This window comes from Oryctolagus cuniculus, chromosome 11 (genome assembly GCF_964237555.1).
Source record: "Oryctolagus cuniculus chromosome 11, mOryCun1.1, whole genome shotgun sequence".
Taxonomy (NCBI): domain Eukaryota; kingdom Metazoa; phylum Chordata; class Mammalia; order Lagomorpha; family Leporidae; genus Oryctolagus; species Oryctolagus cuniculus.
The window spans coordinates 13,868,933-13,895,025 of NC_091442.1; the positions used below are offsets into that span (position 1 = coordinate 13,868,933).

Below are 26,093 nucleotides of genomic sequence, written 5' to 3' on the forward strand. Positions count from 1 at the left end.
ACACAGCGGGTTAAGCCACCATTTGCAACACTAGCATCCCATATCAGAGTGCCAATTTGAGTCCTAACTGCTCTGCTTCTGATCCAGGTCCCTGCTAATGTGCCTGGGAAGACAGTGGAAGATAGCCCAAGTACTTGGGCCCCTGCCACCCATGTGGAAGACCAAGACAGAGTTCCTGGCTCCTGGGTTTGGCCTGGCCCAGACCTGGCTGTTGCAGCCACTTGGGGAGCAAACCAGCGAATGGAGGCACTCGCTCTCGCTCTCTCTCTCTCTCTCTCTCTCTGTTGCTGTGTCTTTCAAATAGATAAATAACTATATTTTGAAAAATTGGAATCTGTAGTTTTTTGTAAAATTTTCAAAAAAGCAAGCAGAAACAAACACCTGTTCAAAGAGAAATATCCAGGCCTAGGTGGTTTTACTGGAGAATTCTACCCAACATTAATAGAAGACGTAACACCAATTTATACAATCTCTTTCAGAAAATGGAAGAGGAGGGAACACTTCTTAATTTATTTTATGAGGCCAGTATTACCTCGATAGCAAATCCAGATGAATACAACACAAAAACAAAGCACAATAGACACAGTTCATTTAAGTTAAATATAAAGGCATAGAGTTGTTCATGATATTTCTTTATTATTCTTTTGTTGGTGCATGGGATCAGTAGTGACAGACCCATCTTTCATTTCTAATATTGGTAATTTGCATGTTATTTCTTTTTCTCTTGATTGGCCTGGCTAGAGGTTCATAAATTTTATCTGTTATTTATTGAAAGGCAGAGTGACAAAGAGAGAGCGAGAAAGAGAGAGAGAGAGGTCTTCCCTCTACTGGTTCATTCCCCAAATTCCTATAACAGCCAGAGCTGGACTAGACCAAAGGCAAGAGCCAGGAACTCCACCCTGGTCTCCCTCATGGGTGGCAGGAACCCAAGTACTTGGGCCCTGATCTGCTGCCTCCCAGGTGCGAGAGTGGGGCGCTGGCTCAGACGTGAGGCAGGTCTCAACCCCAGGCACCCTGACATGGGGTGCTGCTGTCCAAGTGCTGGCTGAGCGGCTGTACCATAACACCTGCCCTGCTCTAATTTTTATTACTTCTTTTCTCCTGCTTATTTTAAATTTAAATTGCTCTTCTTTTGCATTTAGGTTGATTTCAAATCTTTCTTCTACCACAGTAAATGCATTTAATGTTATAAATTTTCCTTCAAGCACAGTTTTTGCTGCATCCTACAGAGTGGATCAGCTGTGTTTTCATTTTCATTTAGCTCAAAATATTTTTAAATTTCTCTTGAGACTTTTTTGATCCATGTGTTATTTAGTAGCGTGTTGCTTAATCTGCAAATATCTTGGGATTTTCCAGTTTTCTGTTACCTAGTTTAATTCCACTGTGGTTTGAAAACAAAGCCTGCATGATTTCTATTTCTTTACGTTTATTCAGGTGTCTTATGGCCCAGAATGTATTTTATCTTGGATGTTCCAGTAAGCTCAATGAGAACGTACATCCTGCTGTTGTTGCATGAAGTATGATAAATGCCAGTTAGATCAAGTTGATGGATAGAGGTGTTTATGTTAACAATATACTTACTGATTTCTTTTCTGCCTGCTTGATTCATCAATTATTGAAAGAGGGGGCCAGTTTTATGGGTTAAGCTGCTGCTTGCCATACTGGCATCATATATCAGAGTGCTGGTGGGAGTCCCGGCCGCTCTGCTTCCCAGCCAGCTCCCTGCTAATGCACCTGGGAAGGCAGCAGCAGATGGCCCAGTACGTAGGCCCTGCCAACCATGTGGGAAGCCTGAATGGAGTTTTTGGCTCCTGGCTTCGGCCTGGTTCAGCCCTTGCTGCTGGGGCCATTTGGGGAGTGAACCAGCAGATGGAAGATTCTCTTTCCCTCTCTCTGTCTCTCTGTTATTCTGCCTTTCAAATAAAAAAATAGATCTTATTTTTAAAAATTGAAAGAGGATTGTTAAAGTCTCCAACTATAGCTGAATTTATCTATTTCTCCCTGGAGTTCTACAGTTTCTGCATTACATATTTTGGCATTGTACTGTTAGGGCATACACATGGAACATTGTTAGATCTTAGAGAGCAGATCCTTTTGTTATTATGTAATAGTCATCTTTATCCTTGATGATATTTCTTATTCTGAAGTCTGCTTGTCAGGAATTACATAGCTACTCTTGCTCTTTTATGCTAGCATAATATATTTCTCTACACCTCTATGTTTCAACTCTCTGTGTCTTTATATAAAGTAAAGTTTAAACTTTTCTTAAAAATTTGGAGGGAGGGAGAGAGGGGTATCTCATCTACTGGTCACTCCCCAAATGGGACTGGACCTGCTGCAGCTGGGAGCCAGGAACTCAGTCCAGGTGTCTCTCCTGGGCGGCAGGGACACAATTACAGAGCCATCGTCACTGCCTCTCCGGGTCTATATTAGCAGGAGCGGAGCTGAGACGGAAACGCAGGCACTCCAGTAGGGCAGGGGGGTTCCAACCAGCACCTCAACTGCCAGGCCAGACACCAACCTTCAAGTAGGGTTATGGGTTTTTTGTTTTTGTTTTTAAATCTCTTCTATCATTTATTTTCTTTTTTTTTAAGACTTAATTATTTATTTGAAAGTAAGAGTTACTCAGAGAGAGAGAGAGAGAGAGAGAGAGAGAGAGAGAGGTCTTCCATCCTCTGGTTCACTCCCCAATTGGCTGCAACAGCCGGAGCTGCACCCATCTGAAGCCAGGAGCCAGGAGCTTCCCCCAGGTCTCCCATGTGGGTGCAGGGGCCCAAGGACTTGGGCTATCCTCCACTGCTTTCCCAGGCCATAGCAGAGAGCTGGATCAGAAGTGGAGCATCCGGGTCTTGAACTGGCACCCATATGGGATGCTGGCACTGCAGGTGGTAGCTTTACCCACAGTGCTGGCCCCCAAATCTTGGTCTTTTAATTGGTATATTCAGGCCATATACACTTAAAGTGGATATTGATATAAGTGGTTCAATATTCATCACATTTTAAAATGCTATTTCTTTTTTTCCCCTTTTTCTATCTTCTCTGGTTTTACTTATTTATTTTTTAACATCTTGATGAAGGTGTGTCATCTTGGTAACATGAATTTTTTAAATATTTCATCTACTTGAAAGGCAGAGTGGCCGGCCCCGTGGCTCACTAGGCTAATCCTCTGCCTGCAGTGCTGGTATTCTGGGTTCTAGTACCACTTGGGGCGCCGGTTCTGTCCCGGTTGCTCCTCTTCCAGGCCAGCTCTCTGCTGTGGCCCAGGAAAGCAGTGAAGGATGGCCCAAGTGCTTGGGCCCTGCATCCGCATGGGAGACCAGGAGGAAGCACCTGGCTCCTGGCTTCGGATTGGTGCAGTGCACCGGCGATAGCGGCCATTTGGGGGGTGAACCAACGGAAGGAAGACCTTTCTCTGTCTCTCTCACTGTCTAACTCTGCCTGTCAAAAAAAAAAAAATTTCATCTACTTGAAAGGCAGAGTGACAGAGGAAAGGGAGATAAAGGTAAGTATCTACATCTGCAGGTTCACTCTTTAAATGCCTGCAACAGTCAGGACTGGGCCAGGCTGAAGCCAGGAGCGAGAATCTTCATCTGGGTCTTCCACGTGGGTAGCAGGGACCCAAGCACTTGAGCCATCATCTGCTGCCCTCCAAGATGCATTAGTAGGAAGCTGGATGAGTGGCGAAGTCACTTGGACTTGGAATAGGTACTGTTGTGGGGTGCAGGCATCCCAAGCAGCAACTGCACTGCCACACCTGCCCCTCTTCTCTCGTTTTAACTTAGCACTTTAAACAATTCTATTTTCTTTTCTCTCTTACCCAATAATTATACTTGTTTTTAAAAAAATCTTCAGTAGTTTCCCTAGAGTCTTTTTTTTTTTTTTTATCTTTTTCAGGCAGAGTGGACAGTGAGAGAGAGAGACAGAGAGAAAGGTCTTCCTTTTGCCGTTGGTTCACCCTCCAATGGCCGCCGCGGCGGGCGTGCTGCAGCCGTCACACCAAGCTGATCCGAAGGCAGGAGCCAGGTGTTTCTCCTGGTCTCCCATGGGGTGCAGGGCCCAAGCACCTGGGCCATCCTCCACTGCACTCCCGGGCCACAGCAGAGAGCTGGCCTGGAAGAGGGGCAACCGGGACAGAATCCGGCGCCCCGACTGGGACTAGAACCCGGTGTGCCAGCGCCGCAAGGCGGAGGATTAGCCTAGTGAGCCGCGGCGCCGGCCACCCTAGAGTCTTTAAACCACATTTATTATAACTGATTTCACTGTCACTTCAAAGGTAGTACAGGTACCATATAGCACAGATCCTTAGCCATCATAAAAACAGACACAAAAATCTCAACAAAATACGGTAGGCCTCGCTTATCCCAGAAGGGTGTGTTCCAAGATCCTCTTTGAAACCTGAAACTGGATAGTAATGAGCCCTATATATACTATTACACTATGTTTTTACCTATAGAATAATACCTATAATAAAGATGAATTTATAATAGGCACAGTAAAAGATTGGCAACAATAATTAATAATAACAGAACCATGATCACAACAGACTTTAGTAAAAGCTATATGAATGAGGTCTATCTCTCTTTTCAAAATCTCTCAGTGCACTTTTCCTTTTCCACTTCAGTCTCCCTTTGGCATATCTGAGTTGCCAGCATCATGACTCTAGCACTTTGGAGACATCGCTAAGTAAAGCAAGTGTTCCTGGGACAGAAGCAGTCCCAGCACAGCGGATCTGATAACTGAGATGGTTACGAAGAATGTAACGCGGAGCAGAGCAAGCAGCACGGTTGTGATGGACAAAGGGAGCAGTTTTCAGTCTGGGCAGATCAGAGCAGGACAGCGTGAGCTGCCACACCACTCAGAACGGCACACCATTTAAAGCTTATGAACTGGTTATTTCTGGGATTCTCCATTTAATATTTTTGGACCATGTTTGACCAGAGGTAACTGAAAACACGGAAAGTGAAACCATGGATAAAAGGGGATTATTATTTATACTAGGAAATTTAATCTAGCAATTAATAAAAAATTATATGCCACAACAAACTGGGTTATTTAGGGATTTAAGCCTGGATCAATATTAAGAAATCAATAATGAATCTACCATATAAAGAACTATGGAAAAAAATCACATGATATCAATTGATGCAGAAAAATCCTTAGACAGTGGCTGGCTCTGTGGCGTAGTGGGTAAAGTCACCACCTGTAGTGCCAGCATCCCATATGGGCGCCGGTTTGAGTCCCAGCTGCTCCACTTCTGATCCAGCTCTCTGTGATGGCCTGGGAAGGCAGTAGAAGATGGTGCAAGTCCTTGGGCCCCTGCACCCACTTGAGAGACTTGGAAGAAGCTCCTGGCTCCTGGCTTCAGATCGGTGCAGCTCCAGCCGTTGCAGCCAATTGGGGAGTGAACCAGTGGATGGAAGACCTCTCTCTCTCTGCCTCTCCTTCTCTCTGTGTGTAACTCTTTCAAATAAATAAATAAATCTTAAAAAAAAATCATTAGACAAACCTCAATACCAATTCATGATTAAAAAAAAAAAAAAACTAGGAATAGATGACAACTTTGAACTTGACAGAGACCACTGACTAACATTTATGCCTAACATCACACTTAATGGTGAAAGATTGGATGCTTTTCCATTAAAAACAAGGCAAATATGTCTGCCCCAACAACTTTTATTCAACATAGTACTGCAAGTCCTAGCCAAAGTCCTAGCCAAAGTCCTAGCCAGCACAAGGCAAGAGAAAGAAATGAAAGGTAAACAAATTTGGGAAGAAAATAATTGCAAATCATACATCCTGAAAGGACTAATATCTGTAATATAAAAAACTCTCAAAACTAAGCAATAAAAAAAAAAAACGCTCCAATTGGAAAATGGGCAAAAGACTTGAACAGATATTTCACCAGAGGATACAGAGATGGCAAATAAATACACTGAAATATATTCAACATTCATAGCTATTAGGGAAACACAAATTTCTTTTTTTTTTTTTTTGGACAGGCAGAGTTAGACAGTGAGAGAGAGAGACAGAGAGAAAGGTCTTCCCCCCAATGGCCGCCACGGCCGGCACACCGCACTGATCCAAAGCCAGGAGCCAGGTGCTTCTCCTGGTCTCCCATGAGGGTGCAGGGCCCAAGCACTTGGGCCATCCTCCACTGCACTCCCTGGCCACAGCAGAGAGCTGGCCTGGAAGAGGGGCAACCGGGACAGAATCCGGCGCCCCGACCGGGACTAGAACCTGGGGTGCCGGCGCCACAGGCAGAGGATTAGGCTATTGAGCTGTGGGGACGGCCCAAGGAAATGCAAATTTAAGCTATGATGAAATATCACTATGTACCTTTAAAAGAAAGATAAAAATTAGTGACCATAGCAGAAGCAGTTAGAATGCAGAGCCACAGCCCGTACATGCTGGCAGGAAGGAATGTAAGATGATATAGTCACCCCAAAAAAGAGCTCGGCAGTTTCTTGGAAAACTAAACATAGACATACGATCCAGCAATCATACTCCTAGCAATTATTCTGGAGAAACTACAGCTCTATCTCCCCAAACCTGTACCTGATGTGAGTAGCTGCTTTATTTCCAACAGCCCTAAACTGGAAACAGTTTCAATGTTCTTCGGTAGGTAAATGGCAAACAAACTGAGGTACCCGCATACCGTGGAATACTACTCAGCAGAAAGGAACACATTATTAGACACAACAAGGTGGACTGACACAAAGGGAGACTACACTTGGCTCTGACACTGCTGTAGGCATTTAAGATGTTACCACTGGGGTAAAGGAAGGAAAGATGCACAGGACCTGTAGGTGTTTATTTTTTTAAATATTCTGTGAGTCTATAAAATATAAAGAGTCTATAAAAAGCTGGAACCAGGAGCCAGTGCTGGGACTCAGACCCAGGTACGTGCTATGGGATACAGGCATCTTAACTGCAAAGCCAAGCATTCACCCCAAACATCCACTGATGCCTGCCACAGCTGGACCCTACGAGCATTATGCTGGGGGGTGGGGAAGCAAGTTTCAAAAGACCATATGCTGAGTGATTCCATTCATATAGCATTCTTGAAATGACAAAAGTATACAGATAGAGAACAATCAGTGATTTCCATGGATTATGGATGGGATAGAGAGAAACAGTGTAGATGGTACAAGAGATCTTTTTGATGATAGCACACACACGCACACACAAATGGTTAAAACTGGTAAAATCTAAACAAGCCCTGCGTATTGTATTGAGGTCAATCTCCTCGATTTCAAATAGTTTTGAAAGTTGTCATCATTGGGGGAAACTAGGCGAAGTATACAGGGAGTCTTTTTGTACTATTTTTGCAACTTCCTTTGGATCTAAAATTATATATAATTTTAAAAAATAAATTTTCAAGGTGAGAAGAGACCTTTGAATCCCAAAATTCTACTGGCAGAAAGCAGGTTGAGAAAACTACAACTGCAAATATGAGCAAAAAAGGAGCAATGCCCCAGGATGAAGAATCCAGGGGGCTGAGTTAAAATCCTAACAGGCATATTGTGCAGAAATCAATAAGCTGATTGTAAAATTTACAAGGAAAAGCAGAGGAAATACAATAGTCAAAGGGATTTTGATTAAAAAAAAATAGAAAAGTTGTTGAACTCACTGATTTCAAGTGTTACTACAAAGCTACACTAATCAAAACAGATTGTGAGATTTACTATAATGGAATCAAGACAGTACAGTACTAGCAAAGGATACACAGAGACCAATGAGATAGAACAAACAGTATGGAATTGGATCCACAAGTGTGGTCCATCAACTTTTGAAAAAACCACGAAAGCATCCAATGGAGAGAAGACATTCTTTTTAACAAATTGTGTTGGAATAATTGGATAATCATTTGAAAAAGAACCTCAATTCACACCTTATACTATATACATGAATCTAAAAAAAAACCTAAAACTATAAAATGTCTAGAAGAAAACATAGGAGTAAGACTCAGTATCTTTGGGTTAACAAATATCCTCAGATGTAAAAGCATTGTCTACTTTTTGAAAAATGATAAATTGGACTTCATAAAAATTAAAATTAAGAATCTGTTCTTAAGTTCATGAAAAGATAAACCACGGACTAATAGAAAATACTTGCATGGGGCCGGTGCTGTGGTGCAGTGGGTTAACGCCCTGGCCTGAAGCGCTGGCAATCCCATATGGGCGCCGGTTCGCATCCCGGCTGCTCTACTTCCAATCCAGCTCTCTGCTGTGGCCTGGGAAGGCAGTGAAAGATGGCTCAAGTCCTTGGGACCCTGCACCCGCACGGGAGACCTGGAGGAGGCTCCTGACTCCTGGCTTCGGATCGGTGCAACTCCAGCCATTGTGGCCAACTGGGAAGTGAACCATCGGATGGAGAACCTCTCTCTCTCTTCCCCTCTTTCTCTCTCTGTGAAATTCTGTCTTTCAAATAAATAAATAAATCTTTAAAAAAAAAAAAAAAAGAAAGAAAATTCTTGCAAATCTCTGATAAAGGGAACTACTAGACTTTGGAGAGAACTCTCAATCCTCAATAATACGAAAATAATCCAACTTAAAAATGGGCAAAAGAATTGAGTACACTTTACTAAGCAAGACAGAAGTGGCAAATAAGCACATGAAAATATGCTCAACATTACTAATCATTAAGGAAAGACAAATTAACAATTCCACGAGGCACAACTACATCAAAAAAGCCCAAACAATTTAACAACACCAGATGGTACCAAGCATGTGGAGCACCGAGACCTCTCATCCATTGCTGGTGGGAATATAAACTAGCACAGCCACTTTGGGAAACTGGCAATTTCTCATAAAGTTAAACATACAATTACCATACAATCCAGTAATTCCATTCCTCCGTATAACCAAGTGAAACAGAAACCTGTGTTCCCACAAACATCTGCACAAATGTGTTTACTAACTTGATCCATAATCACTGAAAACCAAGAGTCTAGGCCAGATATCCCTTAACAAGTAGATAAACAGTGGCAGTTTATAGAGGGGCAAGCTGGTCACCCATGAACAGAGACAAACTACTGACTCTCGACACGTGTGACTCTCAAGTGAGGGAAACCCAGATTTGAAAAGCTCCGGGCTGTGCAGTTCCATTTATCTGCTGCTCTGGAAAAGGCACGGCTGTAGGGACTGCAAACATCTCGGCTGTCGCCAGGCCTGGAAGCTGTAACCACAAAGAGTCGGCTCTAGGGGAGTCAGGGCAGTTATGCAACCATTCCACATATCGATTGTTGAGGTTATGCAACAGTACGCCTTTGTCACAGCTTCTAGGAGGGAACACTGACAAGTGTTAACTTTACCATATGTAGAACACATGAGATCACAGACAGGAGCGAAGGAACTAAAGCGCAAAGTATGGGAGGAAGCACACAAATCAAAAGATGGAAACTCATATCCATTAGGATGGCTACTACAAAAGCAGAAAGACAAAAACAGAAACAACAAACATTGGGGAGGATGTAGAAAAACTAGAATCAAGTGCATTGCTGGTGGGAATATAAAATCGTACAGCTACTACAGAAAACAGTATGCTTAGTCCTCACAAAATTAAAAGTAGGGGCCAGCGCTGTGATGCAGCGGGTTAAGCCGCCGCCATATGGGCACCAGTCCACATCTCAGCTGCTCTACTTCCCATTCATCTCCCTGCTAGTAAACCTGGGAGACCAGTGGAAGATGGGTGACCCGGTGGAGTTCCAGGTTCCTGGCTTTGGCCTGGCCCAGCCCCAGCCATTGCTGCCATTTGGGGAAAACTCCAGTGGAAGATCCTCTCTGTAATTCAGGTTTTCAAATAAATAAATAAATCTTTTTTTTTTTAAATTTTAAAATAGAATCACCATGTGGTCCAGCAATTCCACTGCTGGTATACAAGGATACTTTAAAAAGCTTGTGGAAAACAATTAAAATGTTTGTTTTGGTGCAAACATTTTTTGGATCCCTTGCATAGCTCTTCCATAATACACACTTCCCATTCACTTTTTGAAGACCCTTCATTATATACAAGAGGACTGAAAGCAGTCTGGAGGTATTTGTACACTCACAATCACAGCAGTTTACTCACAATAGTCAAAAGAGAGACAACTCAACTGTCCAACAACTGATAAATGAATAGACAAAATGTGGTACCCATGCAATGGAATATCATTCATTCTTTAAGAAGAAATTCTGGGGGCCGGGGCTGTGGCACAGCAGGTTAATGTCCTGGCCTGAAGCGCCGACATCCCATATGGGTGCCAGTTCTAGTCCTGGCTGCTCCTCTTCCGATCCAGCTCTCTGCTATGGCCTGGGAAAGCAGTAGAGATGGCCCCTGAGCCCACATGAGAGACCCAGAAGCTCCTGGCTCCTGGCTCCTGGCTCCTGGCTCCTGGCTCCTGGCTCCTGGCTTTGGATCAGCGCAGCTCCGGCCATTGCGGCCAACTGGGGAGTGAACTAGCGGATGGAAGACCTCTCTCTCTCTCTCTCTCTCTCTCTCTCTCTCTCTCTCCTCTCTGTGTAACTCTGACTTTCAAATAAATAAATAAATAAATAAATCTTTAAAAAAAAAGAAATTCTGGCATTTGCTAAAACATGCATGAAGTTTCAGGACACTATGTAAGTAAAACAAGCCAGTCACTAAGACACAAGCACTCTACAATTCCACTTACATGCTGTACCTAGAGTAGTCAAATTCATAGAACACAGCATAGTGGTTGCCAGGGACTGAAGGGAGAGAGAGACAGTGGATCACTGTTTAATGAGTATAGAGTTTCAGTTTCACAAGATGAAGAAAGTTCTAGAGGGGTCGGTGTTGTGGTGCAGTGGTTAAAACGGCTGCCTGCCACACCGGCATCCCATATGGGCACTGGTTCAAGAACTGGCTGCTCCACTTCCAATCCAGCTCCCTGCTAATCTGCCTGGGAAAATAGCAGAAGATGGCCTAAGAACTTGGGCCCCTGCCACCCATGTGGGAGACCTGGATGGAATTCCAGAATCCTATCTTCAGCCTGGCCCAGTCCTGGTCATTGCAGCCATTTAGGGAGTGGAGCAGCAGATGGGAAATTCTCTCTCTCTCTCTCTCCCTCACTCCCTCTGTGTAACTCTTTCAAATAAATAAATCTCGAGGACCTGGGTTTCATTCCTGGCTCCTGAATCCAGCTTCCTGCCAATGCAGACGCTGGTGGTGGCTTACGTAATTGAGTTCCTGCCACTGACACGGGAGCCGTAAATTACATTTCAGCTCCTGACCACTGCAAGCATGGGAGAATGAACAGGCAGATGGGAGCAAGCCTTCTCGATGTGTGTGTGTGCGTGTGTGCGTGTGCGTGTGTGTGTGCATGTGTGCGTGTGTGTGCATATGTGTGTGTGTTTCTTCCTTAAAACATTTTAAAAATGGTTAAGATGGTACATTTTGTTATGTGCACTTAACAGTTAAAAAGAATGGAGGTCTCTCACTCAAGGGTCTCGGATTTAGCCCACAAGGCTTACTAGCTCTGTGTCACTGGCCAAGTCTCTCTTCCCATGAGTGTTGGTTTTCCGCTGGTAAATGAAAGGACCAAACAAGACTGGATTTGGAAAAACTGCTTTGTTGGCTATGCCTGCTGTACAAAGTCTGGTGGCGAGGCTCTCCCTGCCCCCTTAGGGGTGATCTACTTAGGTGGTCACGGCTTCAGAAGGCAGGGAAGCAAGCGAGGGGCAAAAAGTATGGACTAGGTACAGCCACTTAGGAAGAGTGAATGCTATGACGCAGCAACAGCACTCCTGGGTATTTATCCAAAGGAGTTGAAAATTTATGTTCTTGCAAAAAATTGCACACAGATGTTTATAGCAACTTTATTCATAATTTCCAAAGTGTAGAATCAATCAAGACATTATTTAGTAGGCAAACAGATAAATCTAAGTCTCGACAACAGAATACTATTCGGTATTAAGAAAAATATGTGATCAAGCTATGAAAAGACATAGAGGAAAATTAAATGTATATTACTAGGAGAAAGAAAGCAACTCCAAAAGGCTGTATAGTGCATCATTCCAACTATACGACATTCTGGAAAAGGCAAACCTACGGAGGCAGTGAGCAGCAGTGCTTGCCAGGGCTTAGTGAGGACGGAGGCCTCAACAGGTGGAGCACAGGGCTTACAGGGCAGTGAAGCTATTCTGGAAAATACTACAAGGTGAACATACGTCACTGTACAATTGTCCAAACCCACAGAATATACGACCCCAAGAGGGAATCCTAAGGCAAACTGTCGACTCTGAGTGATGATGATACGTCAGTGTAAGTCCATCAGTTGTAACAAATACATCTCTCTCTCGGGGATGTTAATAGGGGGAGTGGCCATGCAGAGACAGGGGAATATCAGATGGGAAATCTCTGAACCTTCCACTCAATTTTGTTGTGAGCCTAAAACTGCTGAGAGAGAGAGAGGAGAGAGAGAGAATGTCTTATAAAAATACATAAACATTAAAAAAAAAAAAAAGTACAGACTAGAAGAGAATAGCAGGGGCAGCCAGCGGGCTCCCAGCACAGAATCCAGCCTCCCTGTCTCAGTCGACGGAGCCCTTCCAGAGCTCCCTAGATCCTTAGGACAAACTCCCTGCTCCTCAGCCTGGTTCCAAGCTCTTCGCACTCTAAGAAGTGTCTCCAGGGCCAACCCTGGCCACTCTCAGCCCCTTTCCACTCTTTACACCCCCTCTTTGAGGAGTTCCTTGTCCACCACAAGAGATCTTTGCCTGGCCTATTGCCACTCATCCTCCATCCTCAGCACCACCTCCAGGAAGGCTTCCCTGCCTCCCCAGCTGGGTTAAGAGCTCCTCCTCTGTGCCTTGATTACCCTCATCATTCACTTTCCAGAAAATCCTTATCAAACACCAGTTATCCACCAGGCACTATTCTAGGCTCTGGGAGGTTATTAATAAATAAAACAAAAACTTCTTCTCCCGAGGAGCCCACATTCTAGTGGTACCTCTCCCCTTGGCTGTGAACTTGAAGGGAAGTGTGTTCTGCCTACAGTGTTGCTGTCTGTGGAGCCTAGCACACCGGGGTCCTCAGCCCTTGGCGCCCAGGGGCTGAGTGGCAGATGCAGATGACCCTGATGTAGCTGCAGGCACCAGGGCCTCCGAGCAGTCTCGGTCCAGCAGAACCCAGTTGATGAGAGCTGAAATTGTGCCAGCTAAGGAAGGGGACGCTGAGCAGGCAGAAGCCGAGCTGTACTGCAGAGGACAGGAGGGAGAGAAGGAAAGGAGCATCTTTGACGTCTTCCCTCGCCATCACCCTCTTGGTCCCTGAGCCAATTTAACCTGTCACAGCCACTCCCCAGCCCCACCGCCTCCACCCCCCGCCCCGCCCCCACAGCCATTGCTTTCACTCTCATAATAGAAGACATTTCCATGGGAGAAGCTGCTCTGCAGGATAGGCTTGGTCCAGCACCCTCAAAGCGGGAGCTGAGCAGTCCCCGTGCACGCACACACTCCTGCCAGGTGCGGCGTGGGGTGCAGTGGCGCCCACGCCTGCCTGGGTATCAGCTGCTATTCTGACTGGGGTGTGCCTGAGCAGCTGCGTTTCACCAGCTCGTCAGACTGCAGGGAAGCAGAGCTGAGCGCCAGGCTTCTGGAGCAGCCAGCGTCCCTGCAAAGCCTCCCAAGCTCCGTCCCCACCCACTGGGACGCCCTCTAGCCCATGCTTTCTTCTGTAGGGCAGACCCACTGCCTGCGCCCTTCCTGTCCACTTCACCCTGTAGTCTTTTCTCCAAGAAGTTTCCACCCGAGCTGGCGGTGGTGTGCTGCAGCTCGCTCACAAGGGCTCACCAAAGCGACTGTGAAGCACAGCTTAACACCAAAACTTAACTTGTGAAATTTACAATTGGGCCAGTGCTGTGGTGGTAAAGCTGCCACCTGCAGTGCCAGCATCTCATATGGATACCAGTTCAAGTCCCAGCTGTTCCCCTTCCAATCCAGCTCTCTGCTGTGGCCTAGGAAAGCAGTAGAAGATGGCCCAAGTCCTTGGGCCCCTGCACCTGCATGGGAGATGCTCCTGGCTCCTGGCTTCGGCTCTCAGCTCCAGTTGTTGTGGCCAATTGAGGAGTGAACCAGCAGATGGAAGACTTTCTCTCTGCCTCTCCTCTCTCTGTGCAACTCTTCCAAATAAATAAATAAATCTTGGGGGGAAAAAAAGGCCTGTAGAAATTTTTAAAGAAATTTACAACTGAATATTAAAAACAAAGATGAAAATGTTCAAACTTATCACTTTCTAAATTTTTTGTTACCTTTTACTAACTGTATCTTCTTGAGATTCTTTATATCTGCTTATCTGTACAGGAGAAATATAGACTATAAAGGCATGGGTTAGGGTTAGGGTTAGGGCTAGGGCTAGGGCTAGGGGTAGGGCTAGGGCTAGGGTTATGGCTAGGGCTAGGGCTAGGGCTAGGGTTAGGGTTAGGGTTAGGGCTAGGGCTAGGGTTAGGGTTAGGGTTAGGGCTAGGGCTAGGGCTAGGGCTAGGGTTAGGGCTAGGGCTAGGGCTGGGGCTAGGGCTAGGGCTAGGGCTAGGGCTAGGGTTAGGGCTGGGGCTAGGGCTTGGGCTGGGGGTGGGGGTAGGGCTAGGGCTAGGGTTAGGGTTAGGGTTAGGGCTAGGGCTAGGGCTAGGGTTAGGGCTAGGGTTAGGGCTAGGGTTAGGGCTAGGGCTAGGGCTAGGGCTAGGGCTAGGGCTAGGGCTAGGGCTAGGGTTAGGGCTAGCGCTAGGGCTAGGGTAGCTCTTGTGCATTTCTACCCAACTCTGAGTTTGGTGACATCAACTCCGTGGCTGAAATCTGCTGTGGTAGGAGTATTCACATCAAAGAAACAAATAATTGTGACAAACTGGGTTTAATTTATTGTTTTGTTGACTGCCTGTACCCTTGGTTGGCCATGGATGAAATCCAGCCCACCAACTATTTTTGTAAATAAAGTTTTATTGCCACACTGCCATTGCCCATTCATTTACCTGTTACCTGTACCTGCTTTCACACTACAATGACACAGATGAATAGTAGAACTATGTGGCCTGGGTTAGTAAAATAGCGCAGTCTTATCTGTGGTGCCATCTATGCCCCAGACACCATCCTAGGCTCTAGACCCTCCGCCATTGCTGGAAGCCAGGTGACCAGATGGCCCAGCCACCAGTGTTCCCTCTCCCACCCCCACAATGGGATGTGTAGCTCCTACTTCCCTGCCCACATCCCTACCAAGGTTTACCAGGACCTGTTCCGGAGCACACGCTCTCTCTTGATCTCTCTCTCTCGTACACTCTCTTACTCTCTCGTCCTCTCCCCGGGGCCCATCGGGTTCCCCCAACCCGACAATAAACTTTTCTCTGAACTCTGGTGATTGGCGTGTTTTGTGGTGGCCTTATGGCCTGCAAAGTCTAACGTATTTACTATCTGGCTCTTTACATTAGAAATCCACTTAGCCATGTCTAGGCTTAAGAACTAATAGAAGAAACGTTAATAAATGCAGATGAAATGTAAACACATGTAGTCTATGGCCATGACATTGTAAAGCACACACACACACACACACACACAAACCTGAGAAAATATACTTCCGATATCCAAAACCTATGATCCAGTTCAGCAGGAACTCCATCAGGTCGCTGAGGAATGAGTAAAATTCCAACACCTTGACTGTTTTGTTTCTTACTTTTTAATGTAAATGAGATACCAACATTCCTGTTGGTATATGCTACATTTGTTTATCCATTAAAACCACAGGTTGGAAGCCATGGATAGGAGGGAAAAATTCAAGAAAATCATACTATATGAATTGGATAATAAAATTTACAGTAAAGAGCATTGTGGAGTTTTATTATTTGTAGATGTCTATAAGATGTACAGCACTTGCACGCCCACATGTACACACTTCATCCCAGAGAGCCAGCTGTTCAACAATAAGGCACATGGCTTTGTCTCCCCTCCACTAGACTGTAAGCTCCCCAAGGGGAGAATTTTCTCCCAATGCTTAGAAAAGTACCTGGTGCGGAGCTGGCGCTGTTGGCATCCAATATGGACACGAGTTTGAGTCCTGGCTGCTCTACTTCCGATCCAGCTCCCTGCTAATGTGCCTGAGAAAGCAGAGGAAGATGGCCCAAGGGCTTGGGCTCCTGCAACCATGTGGGGGACCCAGAAGAAGCTCCTGGCTCCTGACTTCAGACTGTTCCGGCTCTAGCCATTGAGGCCATTTGGGGAATGAGCCAGAGGATGGACGATCTCTCTCTCTCTCTCTCATTCTGTAACTCTGCCTTTAAAATAAATAAATCTTCTTAAAAAAAAAAAGAAAAAAAAAAAACACCTGGACTATAGCAGGTATGCAATCAATCTACGTAACACCAATGAGCACAGTGAGGGACGCCTTGGCTTCAAACCTTTGTTAGATGTCCAGCTCCACCATCACCCAGCTAGGTGACCTTGAGTAAACTATTCAACTTCTTTGAATCTTGGCTTTCTCATTGAAAAACAGGGGGCCCCCGCTTACCTCACAGGGAGCTGTGACAACCTCTGCTGAGGTGCCGCTGTTGTCACCTACTGTGTGTCCTCACAGATGGGGATTTCCTTCTGAGCCTCCGACCCTGGCCCTGTCACACATTTCAGTGACGTCACAGCCCTCCGGCCTGGGAGCTCTAGCAGTCACATCCGATGCCCCGCCTGAGTGCTGGCTGTACTGAGAGGGGCAGGGTGCTCGATATACTTGGTACAGTCTTGCTCCATCTGTCTTGGAGCCTCACAGCCCCAGCATGAGCCCACCAGCAAAGAAGAGGCCCCAGAGTAGAGTGGTTTTCCAGGTCGGACTTTGGACCAGAGCCCTCGACGGGGGGTGGGAGGTGAGCCCCTTACGAGGGGCCTAAACAGAGAGTCCATCCATACCAAGGACAGGGGAGAGAGAGGGAAGGGTGAAGGGAAATGGGAGAGTTAAAATGGTCTCTCCAGCTCTGCCCCAAAACCAAGGTGTCAAACTCCCAGTCACAGGAGGTCAAACTGTGCTCAGCCAACGGGAGAGGTGCAGTGGAGGCACTGGGGAATTCCTCCTGTGTTAGCGCCTGCGCGTGCGCTCGCTCTCTCTCTCCCTCTCTCTCTCTGTTCCGCAGACACAAGATGAGAAACTGCAGGACAAGATAAGACAGCCTATCAACAAAATAATCAAGCGGAACCGACTTAAAATGGTGAGACGTCCCCCTTTGGCCCCAGCTCGGGGAGCCTATGTGCCCACACAGCGCTGCTCCCGCGTGCCAGGCTGCGTGACCCAGCAGGGGTGTGCAGGTGCAGCCAGGAGCCGAGTTGAGCCAGAGGCAGAGAGGGGCCTGGCAGACTATCCCGGGAGAGCTGAAGCTTCTATTTTTCTGGTTTCTCAACCCCCGGCAGGTGTTAAGGAACTTGTCGCTCCTGAAGATACTCAAGAGCTCAAATCACCGGATCCTGGAGCTGCATAACCTGGCCAAGAGGTGTTGGAATTCACTGCTCAGCGTTCCAAAGATCCTCCACATCGCCTCCAGGTGAGCCGGGCCCACCTGTCGCTCCCTGGGGACTCCGACAGCTGTCTCCCAGGGACAGAGCTCTGGCTAAGGGATTTACAGAAGGGGTTTGATCTTCACAGGGGCAGGTTACTTGTCAGCTCTACCTTCCCACTGATGGGGGCTAAGGCTCAAAGGGTGAAGAGACTTATCCCAGTTAACTGAACTATTACGTGGCAGACTTGGGATCCGAGGCCACTGCTGTGGTCGTAACAATGGTCATAATCATCCAACTATGGGCCAGCCCACAATCGGGCACCGAGGGGGCTCAGTCCTCTCCCTCTCCCTCCCAAACTGTCACAACAGAGACGCACCTGCAGACTGGCCCCTGAAATCTGAGGACGAGGCCATCTCGCCAAGTCCCATCAGAATGGGAGTTCCCACCAGAACAGTCAGAAAGCTACCGTTCGCTGGGCACCTGCTCAATGCCACCTCCTGTGCTTTACACACTTTGCAAACATGCACCTCGTGATTTCGTTCTTCACCACAATCCTGTTGGGTAGACAGGACAATCCCAGTCTTACAGACAATGAAACAAAAGCTCTAACAGTCTGAGTTCTTGCCCTGTTGCACAGGCGGTAAGGGGTAGAAGCAGAATCTGAGCCCATCCGGCTGACCCCAAAAGCCCGCGCTCCATCAGCCGCCCTGCAGCGCCACTGCCGCCTGCCTTGCAGAAGTGTTGTGAGCAGCGGGCGGCAGCAGCACTGCTGTTATCCTGAGCCCAAGGCCTCGCCCTCCTCACACAGCCAGGGCAGTGCAGCCATTGCGCTTCCGCAACTGATCAGACGCCCTTAGGGGCTGTCTCCTTCCAGCATGCAATGTCTCCGCTTACTCCACCTCTCTGATTTGGCAGCCCAGAAAGATGGAGCCAAAGGACTGGATCACATAGTCCCAAGGCTTTCCAACTTTTTTTTTTTTTTTAGATCAGTGGAACTTCTCTCAAATGTGTACCCCCAAGCTCCAACCATACTGAGGAGGGGTGGTGTCCTGCCCTCGTCCTGCCCCCACCCCCCACCACCACCCATGCATTGCACCTGTGATACCTGGGAACACAATCTGAAACAACAACACTAGGCTGTTCATTCTCTCAACTGAACTCCAGAGAGACAGACCCCTAACCTAGGCGCAGACGTGGACCATACACAGAGCACTTCAAACTCACAGGAAAGCCTGCATTACCTTATAATTCTATCTCTCCATAACTTTTTGAAGCCTCCCTCATATTCCTATGTGTCCTTACAGTGGGTCACACCTGTCACCTGCCCAACCTCTCACATCTCTCTGCCACTACTTAGCCCACCCCCCACTGCCGGGCACTAGAGAACTTTCTTTTCAGGCCCTCTCTCGCTATCCTAATAGGCTCCCCGAGCTGGCTGCAAAGCCGCGATCTCAGGCCTGGGCAGGAGGACCAGGGCCTCTGTCCTCCTCCACTGACCACCTGTCCTCTCCCTTCCAGGGACAACAAAGTCAGCAACACAGAAAAACAAAATACTGAAGAGCTCCAGGCAGCTACGTGCCTCGACAAGAATCTGGAGTCCAAGCAATTCGAGTCCAGCGCGGAATCTCAGGAGACAAAGCCCCCAGAGTGGGAGTCTGAGGTGGCACCAGAGACGAAGAGCACGGAAGAGGGGTCACCTGCAGCAGTGACATGGAAGGAAGGGCAGGCGGAGCCTGAGGCCCCAAGGACATCCAGGGGCCACGGCCCCAACCCTGGTGCCTGGGGGACGCAACTACCCGCTGGGGGCCCCCAAGCCAACTTAATCAAGACCTACCACGGAACTCCCTGGGAGGAGACGAGGCAGCTGGGTGCAGCCGACCAGGGCGACTGGTTTGAGGGGCTGCCCACACGGATCCGCCTGCCAGGGCCCCGGGTCATGTGCAGGGCCTCCACTCTGCGCTGGGTCAAGCGCTGCTGCACCCGCTTCTGCTCGGCATCACTTGAGCACCCCAGGGGCCATCCGCGCAAGGTGGGTGTGCCACTGCCGGGCCAGCGGGAGGTGCAGGCCCTGAAGTCGTGGGGTTCGACATCCGGAGTTCTGCAGCGCTGTGGCAGGCAGTGCTGGGAGGTCCCACCTTCGGGCCCAGAGGGAGGGAGAAGCCACTGACCAAGGCCATGAGGCCCCTCTGGATGCCACTAGGGGCTCTAGGGGAGGAGGGGCCCTGGAAGTGTGGGTTCCCAGGTGGATTGTCTCATGGCTTCAGAGGAACCAGAACTGCCCCGCCTCTGACTCTCACAGCCAGAGGTTAAGCAAACGAGTTTAGGAATAACTAAACCTGCGAGTGGGGAAGTGCCAACTGGGGCTTTGAGGCATTCCACCCCCTTGGACCAAATCTGTTCTCCATGTATATTGGACTCATGCATGCCTCAAATAAGATTTACTGTGAGAAAAAAAAAAAATTAGAAATACTCCAGCCCCACCGTGGGAGCACTGCGTGTCCGTGAAAGGAAGAGGGTGGCTGGCTCGGCAGTCCCCTTCAGCAAAACCAGCTCCTCTCGCCGGCCAACAGCGCCCCCTGGAGGCGGCCTTAGCGCCTAACACTGAGGTCTCTGCACGCAGGTGGTGTGATCCAGCGCGGGCGCCAGAGCGAGGTGTGAGAGGGTGGAGATCTCGCCCGCCTTCGGCTGCACGGGAGGGAGGGGCAGGACAAGTCTCCCGTCTGCAAATAAAATCTCCCACAGGGCACTGCACAACACTGCTGTGAGCTCTACCTGTCTGTCCCGGGGCTGGGAAGGACGTAGCAGGGGAGGAAGCGTGCGGGCCAGGACTTCAGCCTCGCCCCACTCCCGTCCCCTGCGAGCTGCACCCCTCCCCCACCGGCTCTGCATTTTCCTCTGTGAGGTCAGCGGAGGGGGCGCAAGGTGCCTCAGGACGGCTCAGCGAGCCAAGGACATGCACAGCGCCTTGCCCAGGCTCGCTTGTCCAGGAAGAGACAGGGGCAAGAACTCCAACTGGGGTCTGCCGCTCCCCATTCCACTGTCCCAACAAAAGAACAAGGCGGCGAGGAGAGGCTGCCCAGAGCTCTCAGGCCGGCAGAACCCGGCGGAACGAGTGTGCATCAGCATGGTGCCGATGTTATCAGCGCCCCTGCTGTCAAACAGGTGTCATCCAGGCCTCCACAGGTGCACGGCCTGAGTCACAGGTCAGACACACAGGGCCAGGCGGGGCCTGGTAATGGGTATCCACCCTCACCCGAGCCCTGGGACCCCATTAGATCGGGGTCACCCTCTGTAAGAGCCACAGGGCCCTGAGCAGCAGTCGGGAGAGGAAACCCTTTATCTGGAGGAAGTGTAGTTCTCCACACTCTGCAGAGGCAGTCTGCAGGGTGGGCGGCTTCGGAGAGCAGCGCTGTCAGAGTCAGCGAGGGGCCACGGCCTTCCGGGAGGGAAGTCAGGCAGTGCCCAGTCTAGGAGACAGGGAGAACACAGGGCGGGCCTCCGCTTGAGCACTGGGCACTGACACTGGGCATTGCCGGCTGGCCCAGCCTCGGCATGGGGACTGCTCTAAGCCGCACTCCTCCTCAGCCTCTGCCGGCGCCTCTGCTGCGTGCCCCCCACCTCCCCACCTGTAAGCTCCGGCACCAGCCTGCGGTATGTGCTGTGCTCGCCCTCCACCACATGCTCCAGCCTAGAGCGCACGCCCACTTTCCCACAGTCTCTGTCCCGTGACCTCCACTTCCACCTCCACCTGCCCCTGCCCAGCGTGGCCTCTGGCCCACACCCTGAGTGGCCTCCACGTGGCTTTGCCTGCTGGGCACCATCCACCCCATCAAGCTCAGAACAGAAGTGTGCCTCTGCCTTCTTTCTCAAGCACTTCTGTCCCGTCGGCTTTGCCTGGACTTCGATCCTCACTGGGCCGTGAGTCAGGGCATTGCATTCCCAACAAAAATCACTCTTTGGGGGTGTGGGCTGCACTAGTTTTCACCGGAGCCCCGCGTGGAGGCTGGAATGGGTGAGCTGTGGCCAGATTGGCACAACTGGGGGCCCTCCACCCCTCTTCTCCCCTTGTTCAGTCCCTCCAACCTGAGGCCCCTCTTCCGGGCTCAGTAAAATCCTGACCTCACTGGGTTACAGGGGAAGACGCAGGAGTCAGCTGTGGTGAGAGCAGACAGGGGCTCCATACCAACCACCCAGACCCCCGGCGACCTCCCGGCGACCTCACATTAGAAGACGCCACGGCTCAGAGGACGGGGAGCAGCGGCAGAGGCAGCAGCCAAGTTCTGGATCACGGCCTACAGGCCAGGAAGTGTGCTAGGTGCTTCACACGGGACATCTTTAGACAGGGGAGCTGGAGCAGCTCACCCAGGTTCTCACAGCAGATACTGGGGACCCCGGGACTCAGCCCTGCGCTCCGGAAGTGGCAGGCCAGACCTCAAACCTTCAGCTCCCTGGCCCCCGTGCTTGCTCACCTCCCTTTACTGCTTTCCTACGGAAAAGTCCCAAGACCTTGGTTTTTACTCTCCACAGACGGCCGCTCCTGACCCAAGTCGGTGGCTTCTGGGCTGCAGGTAGCAGGGAGTGTTCCACACCTGTGCACAGGCTCCGCTCGGGGGCCGCCAGAGGCAAGCCGCCCTGGCCGGGGGTCACCGAGGAAGGAGCCCACGAAACAGCTTCCAGGGGAACGTGCTTGGGTTACCAGCCCTCCCGGACTGAGGGGACCCCCAACGTCTGCTGGCTGCCATGTGGCCCCCATGTGCTCCGGATTTGGACAGAGCTGCCTAGACGGAGCCAAGAGTCAGAGTTGCTCTTTGCCAGGGACCCCTTTCTCCTCCTCCTTCAGGGTTGTAAGCCACCCTGAACACCAGCTACGCAGCAGTCGCAGGGTTCACAGGGTTCACGTGAGGATGGGGTGGAGGGAGGGCCAGACTTCAGACCCCAGGAAGTCAAAAGCTACGCCCACTTAGCTGGAGGCTGCAGCAACTTCCTGCTGCAGGCACCACCCTTCGTCCTTAGGAAATAAAGATTTTTCTTCATTCCTACAGTCGCTAGGAAGTCTAGACATATTTCATGTACTAACAGTTTTTCTTGGAAACACAGTAACTTTATAAAGCACTATTCATCTTTGGTATTTCAAACCAAACAAGTGCAGCAGGATGAGAAGACCTGAGGTCCGACGGGCTGCTTAATCATCGAAAACTTAACTAAGGACCCCTTCAGGATGAGCTTATTGGTATCGCTACCAGAGCACAAACCCTGGGCCTGCCAGCTCCACACAGGCAGCTCTGGGTAAGCCCCTTACAGCTTCCTGACCCGCAACACACAGAAGGTGCAGCTCCCGACTTCGGAAGGCTGTGATGACCGCGGGACAGAGCAGACGTAGAGCCCCTAGCCACTGCCGATACTTATTGACAGATGTCATTTGTTAATAAAATGACAGGACGTGTCACTGTCCTTGCCATCCTCCCCGGGACTCACCTCTAGAAACTGCCCTTATTGTACAGGGAAATCATAAGCAGCCCACGATGGGCATGCATTTTTAGCCCCAAGTGTCAGGTCAGTCGCTATGTTACTTGTTTAAAAATTGGCTCCCCTTTTTGGTGGTTTCCAAAAAAAAAAAATTAGCACTCAAGAGACAGAGATTTGTCACTGCATAAGACACACAGAGAGGTGGGCACAAGCCCTTGAGGAAAATCCCAAAGAGGGGTTTCAGCCGCAGCTGGTCACAGGGCAGCAGCCACACGTGGTCCTGATGCCTTTCAGAGTGACACCAGTCACCCATCTGTGCAGTGTACAGTGGCCGGGGGTCGGGGGGACCCAGCACCCAAGGCCAAGTCACCCCAGCTGGTCTTAGCTCCCGGACCCGTCAGCCGGGATCAGGTCCCAGACCACGCTGAGTGACCGAGGCGCCTCACCCAGCGCTGTCCCAGTCTGCCCAGGCGCTTCACTTTTTAACCTTTCACCTGGTCAGCCCCAGCCTCAGGCCCCTGCTCTGCAGGACTGAGAGCCAGGAGCCTACAAAGACTTCCCAGGAGGGCCCACTCCTCACACTGAAGCCAAAAACGGACAGCTTCTTGGGCAAGCTCCAGAAAACCAAAGAGCAATGCTGATGGTTTCAACGCAGAACCACCTAGACCAGAAACCACAGGGAGCCAGATGGAATCCCAAGGCTCACGGTGGCTCACCTGAGGCAGGGCAGAGGCACCTGCAGGGAGAGGGGTTGGGATACAAGGGGGTCCCTGCCCTTAGCATCTGAATCAGATGGGGCCCAGGACAGGAGAAGCCTACAGTTCTTGATGGCTCCCTTGCTGGCTGTGTTTCTCTCAGCCCCAACCATGGCATTACAAAGTAAAGGTAGAACCGTGGAAAATACTGCATTTATGTACACAGGAAGGCCAGCCACAAGCCCCTCACAGAGGAAACTCTGTCCCAAAGAAAAATCTTAGCAGCAAATTCCTATCTCCGTCAGCATTATCAGTGTGGCCCAGGCTGGAAGGCTGGGCTGCTTGGCTCTGGGCAACGGATCACACCCTTCTCACCGCAGAATTCCAATCAGGCAAGAAAATGGAACTCCTGCCGGAACACAGCGCCAGTGGGGGCTGGCAGGGACGCCTCATGAGAGTTAGACTGGGAGCGATGCTGGGACTTTTCCTGGGGTCCTTTGGGCTGCCACGTTGAGAGCTGGGACCAGGGCGGGGACTCGGTGGAGGGAACTGGAAGGAAGTCGGTCATGGGTTCGTGGGCACACACACGCGTGCGTGTAACAGGTCACAGGCTGTGCGTTCTCCTTGTGCGCGATGCCTCTGTCAGCGATGCTCTCCCCACAGCGGCCTCGTGCGCTGCGCCTCCATCTCTCCGCAGCTGTAGATCCAGAGACCAAGGGCTTCTCCGGCACGGTCCCTGTGGCTCAGCAGCGAGGCCAAGGCAGCAGCTCTCCGGGGAGCTGAGACACACGACTAGAAGAGTGGTTTGCTCCAATCAGATATCCTTGCTTTGTCGGTTCTCGTTTTAGAACAACAGGCTGGTGACAGGTATGATGGCTCAAGAGTGACACGGTTTCAATTCTGCTGTGATCCTCCGGGAGGTCCCCTTCCTGACCTCCCAGACACCACGGCTCCGTAGATGGAGGCCATTCGTGCGGCTCTGATCCTCACTGCTCCCTGCCTTCGTGCCGGGGCCTCACACCTCTCTCACACCCACAACTTCACATTTCCAGGGATCTTCTGAGACCTGGGCTGGACCTCACCCGGAGGGTCTGAGCGCCTCAAGGTGTCCCAGCAGGGCTGTCCACACGGCCTGCTCCTAGACATTGGATTTAGGGGCTGAGTTGAGGGGTATCTCCTTGAGCTCCGTCCGCATGCACAGGTACTCCCCGATGACAGCCATGAGCGCAATGCACACAGCCTGCACCAGCCACCAGCTCAGTGCCGAGGGGAACCGGGAGCTGTAGAACCAGCAGCCCAGGAGGTGAAAGAAATGGACAGTGACCGTGAAGTCCAGACACTGCTTCCCTCGCCGGATGAAGTGCAGCAAGCCCAGGGCGCTGTGGGGAAAGGACAGCAGCGAGTGGCCATGGGTCGTCCTGGCCTGAGATGAGGCTACTTGGGGGTGGGGACACTTAGCATAAGAACATCGTGGTCACAAGAGAAGCAGATAAGGGTGACACTATCAGACGCCTAGAGGAACCTGGCAGGTGCTATCAAAAGTGAGTCAAAAGGAACAGCAGAAAATGAAAGCATAAGCTTGATGCTTAATGGCAACTGTCACTTGGGGGGGATCCTAGGGCTTGGTGGGGACTGCAGCACCCTGAAAGCAAACATGTTCTGTCTAAAGTGGAAACAACAGCTAACTTGTACCTAGGCAAATCGTATCATGCTAGAAGTTTGGCTTGAAATCAATCTATCTTCCCATTATTCAAGATTAGCCAGCAACCTGGATTTTTATATAAAATATACTTTCAATTGAACAAAAATGTTTTGAACACTAAGCTTGGGCGAATACCTGTGTAAGCCACTCAGAACACATCTGGGAGGTAAATTTAGGTCCAAGTCAGCCCAGCAGTTTTCAAACTCCGCAGTAAGGATGAGGCACTGTTTTCAGTACTTCCTGTGCAGTAACGCACTAAAGCCTCACAGCTCCGACAGAAGTGACTATCTGCCCCTTTTGGTGACGAGGAACCTGGGCTTAGGCAGATGAGCCTGCCCAGTCGCTAGACAAGACAGGAAAGCGGAGACTCAAAGCCACGTAAGTTTGCCTCTGGAGCCTGAGATCTCGTTCGCCCATGCTAAAGCCCCTCTCTCAAGAGACAGGCGACGGTGGACAGTAGCCCTAGAGGTCCCCAGTCCACCCTCTGTGTCCAGATGCGGAGTCGCAGACCCAGAGGGGAGGGAAATAACTTGGCCCGTCAATGACACCCAGACCAAAATGGAAACCTTCCTCCTGATTCCTAGTCCTCTCCTCTACCTGCTCCAGAGCAGAGAAGGCAGCTCACGTGGGAGCTGTCCTGCCGGCAGCACACACGGTGACCTTAGAAGTTTCCAGCTAAGTCAAAACAGCAAAGAAGGAGCCCAGGAGAGAGCCAGGCCCGGAATCAGCCTCTGCCACCCACTCAGCCCACCGCTCCCCGGGAACACG

General features: G+C 49.8%; 3 protein-coding genes across 12 annotated transcripts in view; 1 reads left to right on the forward strand and 2 right to left on the reverse strand.

Annotated features, from left to right (window-relative positions):
- The window catches only part of DBNDD2 (dysbindin domain containing 2), a 44,655-nt gene that overhangs the window by 17,039 nt on the left and 1,523 nt on the right, over nt 1–26,093 (reverse strand). The window lies entirely within an intron of this gene.
- SYS1 (SYS1 golgi trafficking protein) overlaps nt 1–26,093 on the reverse strand; it is a 41,535-nt gene that overhangs the window by 13,829 nt on the left and 1,613 nt on the right. The window contains exon 3 of one of the 2 annotated variants that reach the window (XM_008274764.4): nt 23,822–25,002. The exons of the other annotated variant lie outside the window; for it this stretch is intronic. Within the exon in view, the coding sequence (XP_008272986.1) occupies nt 24,762–25,002 (241 nt within the window). The 3' untranslated portion in view covers nt 23,822–24,761. Of the gene's footprint in view, nt 1–23,821; nt 25,003–26,093 lie in introns of those variants that run through there. 2 annotated transcript variants of the gene reach the window in all.
- On the forward strand, nt 5,981–24,577 carry TP53TG5 (TP53 target 5). Of its 9 annotated transcripts, none has more exons than XR_011379856.1 (7): nt 5,981–16,837; nt 17,102–17,176; nt 17,376–17,506; nt 18,981–19,491; nt 20,083–21,380; nt 21,597–21,777; nt 21,990–24,577. XR_011379856.1 is itself a non-coding variant. In XM_051844998.2 (5 exons), exons 1-5 carry the CDS (start codon nt 16,751–16,753, stop codon nt 20,089–20,091), a joined length of 813 nt encoding a protein of 270 aa, XP_051700958.2. In that variant the 5' UTR covers nt 5,981–16,750; the 3' UTR covers nt 20,092–24,577. The 9 variants fall into 9 exon arrangements, 1 of the variants encoding a protein (XP_051700958.2); XR_011379857.1 differs by having other exon boundaries at nt 20,083–20,665; nt 21,048–21,380; nt 21,597–24,577; XR_011379858.1 differs by having other exon boundaries at nt 20,083–20,665; nt 21,178–21,380; nt 21,597–24,577.